The 11,033-nt window shown below is 63.1% G+C and overlaps 1 protein-coding gene across 1 annotated transcript in view; it reads left to right on the top strand.

Moving 5' to 3' along the window:
* The window catches only part of Alx4 (ALX homeobox 4), a 36,289-nt gene extending 28,460 nt beyond the window's left edge, over nucleotides 1–7,829 (top strand). Inside the window, exons 2-4 of the mRNA XM_027936723.2 lie at nucleotides 177–487; nucleotides 5,688–5,816; nucleotides 7,500–7,829. Coding sequence (XP_027792524.1) covers nucleotides 177–487; nucleotides 5,688–5,816; nucleotides 7,500–7,829 — 770 coding nt within the window. The remainder of the gene's footprint in view (nucleotides 1–176; nucleotides 488–5,687; nucleotides 5,817–7,499) is intronic.
* The last annotated feature ends 3,204 nt before the right edge of the window (nucleotides 7,830–11,033 follow it).

Here is an 11,033-nt window from a genome sequence, read left to right on the forward strand (position 1 = left end):
CAGAGCCAGGTGACACTGGGGTTCAGGAGGGAGGGGGCTTGCTCAAGGCCTCAGGGCACGTTAATGGTGAGCGGAGGTTAGAACCCGCGTCTCCTCTGAGAGGGGGACGGCGGGGCCAGCTCCTCTCCCCTCCGGCTTGACTCGGCCACTGTCTGACCTCGTTTCCTCTCCCTCAGCCAAAGAGAGCTCCCTGGGGGAGCCAGAGTTGCCCCCCGACTCTGACGCCGTGGGCATGGACAGCAGCTACCTCAGTGTGAAGGAGGCTGGGGTCAAGGGGCCCCAGGACCGGGCCAGCTCCGACCTCCCCAGCCCGCTGGAGAAGGCGGACTCGGAGAGCAACAAGGGCAAGAAGCGGCGCAACCGCACCACCTTCACCAGCTACCAGCTGGAGGAGCTGGAGAAGGTCTTCCAGAAGACGCACTACCCCGACGTGTACGCGCGGGAGCAGCTGGCCATGAGGACGGACCTCACCGAGGCGCGCGTGCAGGTCAGTGGGGCCCCGGGCGGGGCCAGGAGCAGGGGCTGGGGCCATGGCCTCCTGGGCCCAGAGGCCACCCCTCAGAGGCTGGGGCTTCCCAGCACCGTGTGCCCAGCCACGTCAGTACAGGCCCCTCTGCTGTGGAGGGGGCAAAAGAAGCAGGGCCGCAGTAGAGGGGTAGGAGCCCGCTGCCTGCAGCCAGATCCCTTCGAGAAGGAGCAGGGTGGCCGCCCCAGCTCTGGGAGGCCTGGGAAACACAGGCGTCCACGGCAACCCACGGCAGAAGCAGAGAACAGCCCAGGTCTTCCCCACGCCTGGGTGGCTGCCTCCCCCTGCCTCTGACAGGTCCCAAGGCCACACACCTCTCTGAGGAGTGTCCCTGGCCCTCATGGCTACGCAGTAGGCCCCGCCACCGCCCAACTCCAAAAACCCCACCAGCCCACACTACACAACTCAGCCACACAACTCAGACCAACACATTCCACACAACCCAGCCACCTCGGCCTCACACACACGGCCAAACCAGGCCACCCCGCCACACCGTCTACTCGATCTTTATAGAACTGATGAGCGGCTTAAATGACTTCACCTCCTCCCCCTAGAACCTGAATCCCTTAATTGGTCATCTGTGTCCCCACCAACCGGGCACGGTTGAACTCAGAGCCACGAGGGCAAGACACAGACATCTGCAGAGCAATCGACCTCTGAGAAGAGATGTGTCCCCTTCCCCGCGTGAGACCTAAAAGTGAAGTGCTCTCAGTAGCCTCAAACAAGTGGCAAAAATCACAGGCTAAAGTTCGAGCTTTGGTGTAACACAAAATAAATCTCACACGCAGGCTGGTTCCCCAGCCCAGAGCATATTAGAAAACGCAGACGCAAGCCTGGTGCGGTGGCACGTGTCTGTAATCCCAGCAATTCAGGAGGCTGAGGCAGGAGGATCACAAGTTTGAGGCCAGCCTCAGCAATTTAGTGAGACCCTAAGCAGCTTAGCAAGACCTTGTCTCAAAACAAAACAAACAAATGAATAAATAAATAAAATCAAAAGGGCTGGGCTGTGGCTCAGTGGTAGAGTGCCCTGAATTCCATCCCTGCACCACTTTACTATGGCAGACAGAATTGTCACATGGCAGTTTTCCCCTCCAGGGGGCCAGAAAAATCAGCAGCCCGAGTGCAAAGAGGATTTTTCTCTTTAATCAGTGCAGCACAGTGCCACCCAGCTGTATGGACCCCCGAGACCCCTGTGCCCCTCCACAGGCCCCAGGCGCTGGGGCTGGGTCATGGGAGAATCTTTAGCAGGGTGGCTCTAAGGCACGTGAGAGCTCCTGACGTCAGCCACGTGCTGTAGGATCAGGCCAAGGAAGGCATCTGAAATCTAGTCCAGAGACTTTCCATGCACAATGTCCAGCAGGTACCAATAGACCTGCGCTCTCCAGGCTGCGGCCACTCCGAGTGACTCTGGTGTCACGTGGTCGAGCCTATGTGAATGGGGAGCAGGTGGCCTGGGCTTTACTGCCATCTCAGAGGCTCACCTGCACGGCTGTGGTAGGAGCCCCACCCAGAACCCGACCTCAGCTGCAGCTGATGGACTCGGGACAGCTGCTTGGGTAGGTGAGAGGACGCCCCTGTCAGGAGACCCCACAGGTGCTGTGTGGGTGGGTTCAGCCGGCTCTCCTTCACTTCAGCACGCGTGTGCCTGAGTGTGCATGTGCGTGTGCGTGTGTGTTGCACCCAGGCTTCCTAAAGAAGGACAGCCCATTCCCCAGGAGGCACAGAGACACCCTGGGCTCTCAGAGCATGTTTTAGCCACCGCCGTACACTGCAGGTGGAATATTCTTTCTGCATACACATACATAGGCCTCTTTCCAGAACATAGTAGAACAGTTAAAGATTTCTCACTTTGATCTAAGATAAAGAATGGGGTCGAGAAACGGGAGGTAATTATCTCAAATACCTTGGCTCAGGCTCACAGTTGGCATTAAGCAAGAATTGTGAGCTTCCTGGCAGCCAAAGCAGAAAGAGAAAGTCTGATGTCGCCTAGCTTACCCTCTAACGGGAAGATGATGGGACACGGAATGGTGGTTCTGGAAAGGATCCCTCGACCTTCTGTTTGGATAGAGAAAGAAGACGCAGAGGCGGGAAGAGACAGTCTAAAGTGAAGAGTGACCCAGTGGCACCCCCGCCTTCTCGTCCTGGGTTCCTTGACTTCGCTGTCCAGGACACAAGCCAGATTCTTCTGAGGCTCTTCTTTGTGCACAGGCAGCAGGGTGGGTGGGATCGCCATGTGCGTCAGACCTCTGGGCTGCACTCTGAGCCTGGAGGGCCCTGGGGCTGTGATGGAACCCCAGGCCTCCTCTGCAGCCCCTCTCAGCTGGTGGTGAGCCCGGGGCCTGGCGTGGCGTGGCCGTGGGACCAGGGCCTCAGGGGTCCCAGGATGGACTTTTCCTGGGAAGAAGCTGGGCCTGGCCCTGCTCCAGGGGCTGGAGGGCCTCTCTGCTGTCTGGGATTCCAGTCCCCGCAGCTGGTGTGTCTGAAGACAATAAGAGGAGCCTCCCCGCCCTGAGCCACCCGCCCTGGCCCCAGATGGGCTGCGGTTACAAGGCCTCCGCCAAGACAGTTGGTCCCTGCACAGCCTGGTCCTTGGGAGAGGCCCGTGCTGAGTGGGCCCAGCCCCGGGTGGGCCAGGAGCGGGGTGGTCCTGGGCGCGACGTTCCGGGTGGGAGAGTGACTGGGAGCACGGTGGGCTCTCCTCCTGTCTGGGCTGCCCAGAGGGGACAGGCCTGTGAGGCAGAGGCCCAGCTGCAGGCCAGGGAGGAAGGTGAACACCGAGGCCAGAGGCCCCTCACCGCCCAGGGCATGGTAGGACGGTGGCGCCCGCCATGCCAACCTGGGGGTAGCCTTGATCTGGCCTCACCTGAAAGTGAGGCTTGGGGTCAAAGGGCCACTGAGGAGGGGGCAGGCCTGCTCCACACAACACCCCCTCCCACCAGCCCTGCTTTAGCCCTCAGAAAAACCCTCGGCCTCGCCCCCCCCCCCCGGCTCTCTGCCCCCAAGACTGTAGACCCCTTTGCCAGACACCAGACACCCTCTTCCCTCCACACCCACCTATGGTTCCTCCACTCCAGGGCCCTCCCCCACATTCCCAAGGCCCAAGGGACCTGAGCCCAGAGACACCAGGGGAGGCAGTGCCATAAAGGGCCCCTGCCTCTGCCCCCCCACCCCCCCAGTCCCCTGTGGAAAGAAAGAGCCATATATGTGGACAATCCGGAGGGTCCCCTCCCCCAGCTCTCCCCAGAAAACCCTGGGAGGCTGAGGAAGAAGCGGAAAGGCCCAGCGCGGCCTGCAGGAAATTAAACATGAAATGAAAACAAGCTCCTCTGACTCATTCTCCCATCCTGCCCCGCCCCCACCCAGGCCACTGATAAAGGGGATCCCGTTTCAGCATCGCTGAGAGGAGACCCGCGTGCCCCTGGCTCCCAGTGGGCGGCCTGGGCCTGGACGCAGGCTCCAGGAGGAAGAGAGGCCCCCCGGGGGCTCCGGGGCAGGGCCTGAGACCCCAAGCCCAGGAGGGGGCTGGTCTTCGGGGAGGTCACAGGAAGGGTGCTGTGTGTGCGTGTGTGTGCGTGTGTATGTGTGCATGCGCGGGCGCTCTCGGGAGCACACACGTGGACGTGGGATTAGGAAGGGGAAGTGCTCTGGAGCAGGAAGGGCCATCCTGCGCCCTGCCCAGCCCCCACTAACCTAAGACACACATCCCCCCCCTCAGTGACCTCCCTCCAGGGGCAGGAGGCAGCCAGGAGGGCAGCGAGGAGGGCCAGGAACCCGCTAGGGCTCGACTGCAGGCTCCTGTGGGCCCTGGCCACACTGACAGGTCCTGCTCCACAGAGGGAGGAGCCGGGCAGTGGCCACGCAGGCCCTGCTGGGTGCCACCCCGTTAGACCCTGGACAGCCAGGCAGCGCGGCGGGAGCCCCTCAGTGGTTCCTGGGAAGCTCCGGGGCTCCCAGCAGAGGGTTGGAGAGGCAGCTCCCCTCTGGGGCCGCAGCCGCCTCCGTCCCCGTGGGTGGGGAGGGCGTCCGCCTGGTCCCTCAGGAAAGCCAGGTTCCTGGGAGGCCAGGGCTGGAAGAGCTTGAAGAGGCGGTGTTCCCTGTCCCTCTGGCGGTGCGCTGCGGGGCACGCCCTCTGCATCTGAGCCTGTGAAGTGCCGCTGGCAGGGCGCAGCAGGCTGGCAGACAGCTCCCTTGGGGGAGCGCCTGAAGCCACCCGGCCAGAAGCCGAGTCCTCCCCTCGCTCCCTCTCCCTCCTCTGCGCCCCCCTACTCCTCCATCACAGTCAAGGCCAGAGGTCGCCAGCCCCAGGGTGAGCCCTTGGCCATGAGCTGGAGAAGGCGCTCGGCCTGCCAGGAAGGGTCCCGCCGCGGAACAGGACCGGCCACTCAGTCCCAGCCCCAGCCCATGCACCCAGCCAGGGCCTCTCCTCCCAGCCAGGTGTACGCCAGGCCCCTCGGCACAGATTTCGCAATGCCACTGTGGATAGCATGGAGGACAGAGCCCTCCCTTGGCACTGAGGCCCCACAATGCCACTCTAGCTCTGCGTCGCCCCTTCCACCATGTCCCACAGACTGGCCTCCTCAGGCCTCCTGGACATGTCTCGCTGTCCTCAGCTCAGGTCAGGGCTTCCCTCCTTCCAGGCCCAGTGCTGTCTCCCAGGGGCCTCCAGACAGCTTCCCCGTACCCCCGTACCCCCAGGGCCTCACCTATAGTAACACGGGCAACTTCTGAGCTGGGAGACCGTTCCCAGCCCCGAGGCTGCAGGGAAGCAGGAGCTGGATCTGGGCCGTCGGGGCCTGGGGGCCGTGGGCTTTATGGAGAGCTTCGCCCAAACTCTGCCCTTCTAGAAGGGATTTCTAGAGGGGTGTGTGAGGCCTTTAGCTGTTCTCCCAGGAGGCCTGGCCCACCGCCGAGCGGGCGGCACCCCTGTAGGGGCTGGTTAGGTGACTGTGTGTGACATTGGCCTGCTCTAGAGCTTAGACCAATGGGGTTCCTGGCTCAGTGAAGATGTTTCTAGATCAAGAGCTCTGGAGGACAGACGGAGGCAGTTTATCTGTGGTTCTGTGACCCCAACACATGCCCTGCGACAGGTGCGGCTTGGGGAACACTGCCCTAGGACCAGGGCTCCGGGTGGGCCTGACGCTGTGGCACTCCTGTCCTGCAGGTCTGGTTCCAGAACCGGAGGGCCAAGTGGAGGAAGAGGGAGCGCTTCGGGCAGATGCAGCAGGTGCGGACCCACTTCTCCACGGCCTACGAGCTGCCCCTCCTCACCCGGGCTGAGAACTACGCGCAGGTGAGGCCAACACCCAGGCCCTGGTGAGGAGAGTGCCCTGGGGAAGAGCCTGGGGCCCTGAGGTGGCACTCAGGCTCTGGCTTGCCTTCAGTCCCCTCCCAGGTGTGTGCCAATTGGTCTCTGCTGTGTGGCGCCAAAGCTGTTTCTGCCTGGGGTCATCACGGGTGGCTGGGCTTCGGGGAGGGGAGGTGGGGGCGAGAGTGGCCTTCTCCTCTGCTTCATTGGCCACTCTTTCTATGGGTAGAGGGACTAAGGCAAGTGGAAGGCCAGGGACCTCCAGGCCTCAGCTGAATTCAGAGTGTCCCTAGCAAAGGGGCTTCTAAAATCTGGAGGGCTTATGGGCAGGCTGGGACGCACATGGGACTCTGAGCGCCAGGACCACAGGGTCCGCAGAGTCCTCAGTGAGGTGACAAGGGACCAGAAGCATTGCGAGTGAAGCCAGGCACCCAGGACACTGGCACCGATGTATTTTTGGCCGAGTCCACTCCTGACACCCTCCACCTGTCTGGCAGAGGGCCTTCCCTCCTGCATGGCCTCCAGCTCAGCCCCAAGTCTTGCCCCATCCCCAGCCCATCTCCCAGGCAGCCGTGGCACAGGTGCTCCTAAGACCCTTTCCTCCTCCCTGTGCTCTGCGGGCCGCTGATCTCCGGCTCCCCACCTGGACCAGCTCCACACCTCCTGCCACCCGCCCAGGATTCATGGGGCGGGGGCAGGGGTCAGGCCTGGAGTGGGGCTGAGGAATGCGGTGTCTCCTGTGGGCACCACCGGCCCGGGCCCCTCTGCATTCTTTCTTCTCCCTCTCGCCGCCCTCCCACCCTAACCCAGCCTCCCACTGTCCTGGGAGGAGGAAGCTTCAGCCCTGGCTGTTGGGCTTGATCGCTGCCATCTGCGCTGGGGGCTGGAGGGGGAAGCCCACACGGGGCACTGCTCATCTCTCACCTGCAGCCCCCGAGCCCCAGGCCCAGATGGCTTCTCCCATGGGGACCAACCAGCCCACTTCCTGGGCACACCGGGAGGGGCAGCAAGGCTACTCTGCAGGCACTCCTTGATGTCCTTCGAACACCCTGTGGGATCCGGGTCCAGCTCCCCGCAGTGTGTCCACACGAGGGAGAGGGCAGGCCAGCAGAAGCCTGCTGAGGCCAGCAAGAATCCAAGCGTGTGGCTGAGAGGCGCACGGCCTGCTCCTCCAAGCTGGTCCTCCGCACCCCAGATCTGCTTCCTGGAAAACGCTTAGAGGCCAGAGGAAGGTGGACACGCAGAGTGGGAGCTGGGGGGATCACAGGTGTGCTGATGGGAGATGAGGCTGAGTTCAGCTCACGCCCCTCCCTGGGGCTCAGGGACGTCCAGCCGTGGCCCTGTCTGTCCACACCTGAGGCGGCCCCTCCCAGCCTGGGTTGGCGTAGGCCTCGGCCTCCACCACAGCTGGGGAGCCCAGAGCCTGCGTTCCTGACGCCAGGCACTCTGAGCGAGGTCAGCTCACCTCCTAGGCCTGCGGGAGGGTCAGAGGTGACTGACGCAGTGGCTGAAATCAGGACAGCCTTTTGCTGAGCACCTTAGAGCTTCTGCTGAGAGCCAAAGGTTAGACGCTCCAGCCTGGGTCCTTCGTGACCACGGACCATGAGGAGGAGAGGTGGTTGGAGGGACCCTCCAGCCACCCTGACTCCTCTCCTGCGCTCTCTCCAGATTCAGAACCCGTCCTGGATCAGCAACAATGGGGCTGCCTCGCCGGTGCCAGCCTGTGTGGTCCCCTGTGACCCGGTGCCTGCCTGCATGTCCCCTCACGCCCACCCCCCTGGCTCTGGGGCCAGCGGTGTCACCGACTTCCTGAGTGTCTCTGGGGCTGGCAGCCACGTGGGCCAGACGCACATGGGCAGCCTGTTCGGAGCGGCTGGCCTCAGCCCGGGCCTCAACGGCTATGAGCTCAATGGCGAGCCGGACCGCAAGACCTCGAGCATCGCGGCGCTGCGCATGAAGGCCAAGGAGCACAGTGCGGCCATCTCCTGGGCCACATGACAGGGCCCCTCCCGTCCGGCCCCGTGTCCTCCCCCACCTCGGGGCCCTGGCTCCGCCCAAGCTTCCCAGGCCCCCAGCCTCCCACCTAGGAACCTGGCCTGGCCCAGGGGCCTGACCCTCAGCACTTTCAGCCACCCCGAGTCTGAGGCCCTGCGGACTGCTGGGGGGGAGGGACAGCAGGCCAGCCCGCCCGGCCCTGAGGTGGCCCTCTGCGCCCCACCAAGGCAGCGAGGAAGCCAGGGGGCCACGTCTTGCAGCTTGGCATCCATTGTAAACGGAAGGCCCTCTCCTCCTGCTCCCTGCCCAGTGTGACCTGGAATCCAACTAAGTCCCCTCCAGACCCAGAGCGTCGGCCGGGGCTCGTCCACTCTTCCCTTTTCTGTGGGGTCCACTGGTCACCAGGCCGATGGTTGTGCATTTGAGGCCACCCTGGAGAGTTGGCTCCTGCCCCCACCTGCTGGCCCTTCCCCTCCCTGAAAGCACACGGAACCCCACTTCAAGACCCAGGATCCGCCCTGGCCATCCCTGGGGATGGGAAGGGGATGGAAGGACCCTGCTGCCATCCAGCATCACCGGCAGCCAGGGGGTGGCCTGGCCTGGCCAGGGGAGACGCATGCCAGCCTCTGCAAGGCACACGCTGCCTCTGGTGGACACTGCAGGGGAGGGTCAGGTCTGGGGGGCTGAGGAGTAGACCCCAAGGGTCCCCATGGTGCTGGAGGGAGGAAGGTAGGGCACGGGGAAGCGCCGGGTGGGGCAGGGGCTCTGCAGCCCTTCCTCTGTGCTGCCGGATGGCCTTCAGCACAGTGAGGGTCCTGGGCTGTTCCACTCTCCACCCGGTCAGTGCTGCCCCTCCTGAGGGCCCCGCGGGAGGATCTGGTGCTCGCCTTTCCTCACCTTGCCCTGGTCACTCATGGGGCTGCTCAGCAGTGTCCTGGAGTGGAAGGACCTACAACCCGGAACAGTAAGCTAGGTTTTAGGCCCAAGGTGGCTCTCTCTGCTGGACCTCCAGGCAGGTGACCCTTCCATCCTCAGACTAACCTCGCCCTCTGCTGCAGGAGCGCACCTGTCCAGAACCTTCCCCGGCAGGTGGCAGGACGCCCTCCTGAAGCCAGGCTTCCTGCCTGCAGGAAGGGGGCTCCCTGTCTGCCTGACTTGCCCCCCACAGCCAGGGCTTGGCGGCAGTCCTCCTGAGCCTCTGTCACAGTAGCTGTCCCTGAGGCAGGTCCCTGAGGCAGTCACACCCTCCCTGGGAAAAGCCTGTGTCTTTTGTGCTTGCTACCTGTCAACAAGGAGGGCCGGGCCACCAGGCTCAGGGTCGGACACAGAATGAGCCCGGGTGGGGCTGGGGGACAGCTGGGCATGAGGAGCAGGAGCCCTGGGGCTGCCACTTCTCTGAGGGGTAGGGAGGGTGGCAGTCTCTTCCCCTGTGTCCTTGCCTGCTCCAGACCCAAGAGGAGGATCTGGCTGGGGCTTCCCCTGGGAAGAGTCAGACCGCTCTAAACCACAGCTGTCCCTTCACCTTAGAGAGGTGACAAGGGTCTTGGACAGTGCATGAAATGTTCCCCGAGCCTCGGCTTTCAGGGTTCACGTGTTGGGGGATCTTGGAGTGACTCTTGGGATCCTTTCTCAGTTCTGAGGTCCATGGAAATAACTCCTTCTCCCCAGAATCTCGCTCAGGAGAGGACAGTTCATGGCTGGGGTGGTCCCCTGCTCCTTCTCAGTGCTCTGGTGGCTGGGGAGGGCCATGGGAGTACCTGTCGCCACAGCTGTTATCTCCCCTGGGAGAGCATCGGTACTAAGAGCAGGGGAACAGGACGGCCCAGAAGAGGGAGGGAAGGAGGACTCTTGGTGGATTCTTCCAGAAAGGGCCTCTGGCATTCAGTCCTCTTGTGTCTGCTTTTTGGCCAAGCTAGATCCAAGCCAGGCAAACGTCAACCCCAAAGAAGAAAAAGCCCCTATTAGGAAAAGGCTCTGTGGCTATGGCCGCCTGCCCTCCGCCGCAGCCAGGAAGTGTCGACGACTAAACATGCGGGTGGGAAGTGGCCCTATGCATCTCCCCCAGGCCTGTCCCGTGAGCCTGTCCCAGCCCTCCAGGGTCCCTCTAACCACTCTAAGACCCCACAGCCTCTGGGTGGAGAGGAAGTCCAGACACCCTCAGTCGCTATAGTCCTTGCACCCGGAGAAGAGTGACCAGGGCCTAAGTGGAGAAGTAACTGGGGCCACGTGAAAGAGAGGGCCCTGGAGCCAGGTGGCCAGAGCCACGTGGAGCTCCCTGATGCCCCATTGCATCTCCTGGGCAGCCGGGTTCTCCAGGAAAGAACTGCGGGAACTGGCCCTTTCCCAGCTGGGTCCCCGCAGCGGCCCCCAGGTGCCCAGCCGCCTGGCAGACTGTGCACCTGGCTTCCTCAGGAGCCGCGTCTCCTGCAGGAGGGCCAGGGGAGCTCTACCTGCTCCAGGGTTCGCTGCTAAGCCACTCGGCTGGGAGAGGTGAGGATGTCCTTTGGCTATTGCCCCATGTCTCCATAGAGACGGCCACTTATAGATGAAGTCACAGGTAGGTGGCAGCTGCACGGGCAGCCTCCCCAGCAGGGCGTGTGGCTCGGCCTCCAAGGCTCCTCCTGAGGTGCTGCTACCACCCTGGGCCCCTCCTCCAGGGCCTGGGCCAGAGGGGTGACTTCAGCGTGAAGTGGCACTTCCAGGACGTGGGCTTTCAAACCTCCCCTTGAATTCTTTTAACTGTACTTGATTCTCTGCTCAACCATGCTCCAGCTTTGGGAAGCATGGCGGCCGGGTTAGTTCAAAGACACTGCTGGGGGCAGGAGCAGCAAGAGCCGAGGGCGTCCCCCGCACACGCCTCTGTGACCACGCTGGACCCAGCTCCAGTGCCCCACTCCCCCAATTTGGCCGGATAGACAAGGAACATTTCCATGAGAACCACCATGCGTCCCGAGTCGCGGCGCTCACTCGGGCTGCACCTGGGGAGACCCTCTCTGAGGACTCGAGGGACCTCGGTGGCCCCCGGTCTGTTGGAGGGCCCTGACCGCCAGGCGCAAAGGCAGACAGGCCCCGCGGGGGGAGGATGGTGGCGAACTGGCCCCCAGGATAATAAACCACGATCGTACCATTGAAAGAAGAGGACAAATGCCCCACTTCCAAAAGTCACATCGACCCTGCTTCACGGATTAGGGATGCTGCAGGGAGGAA

Source organism: Marmota flaviventris, chromosome 9, assembly GCF_047511675.1.
Source record: "Marmota flaviventris isolate mMarFla1 chromosome 9, mMarFla1.hap1, whole genome shotgun sequence".
NCBI lineage: Eukaryota > Metazoa > Chordata > Mammalia > Rodentia > Sciuridae > Marmota > Marmota flaviventris.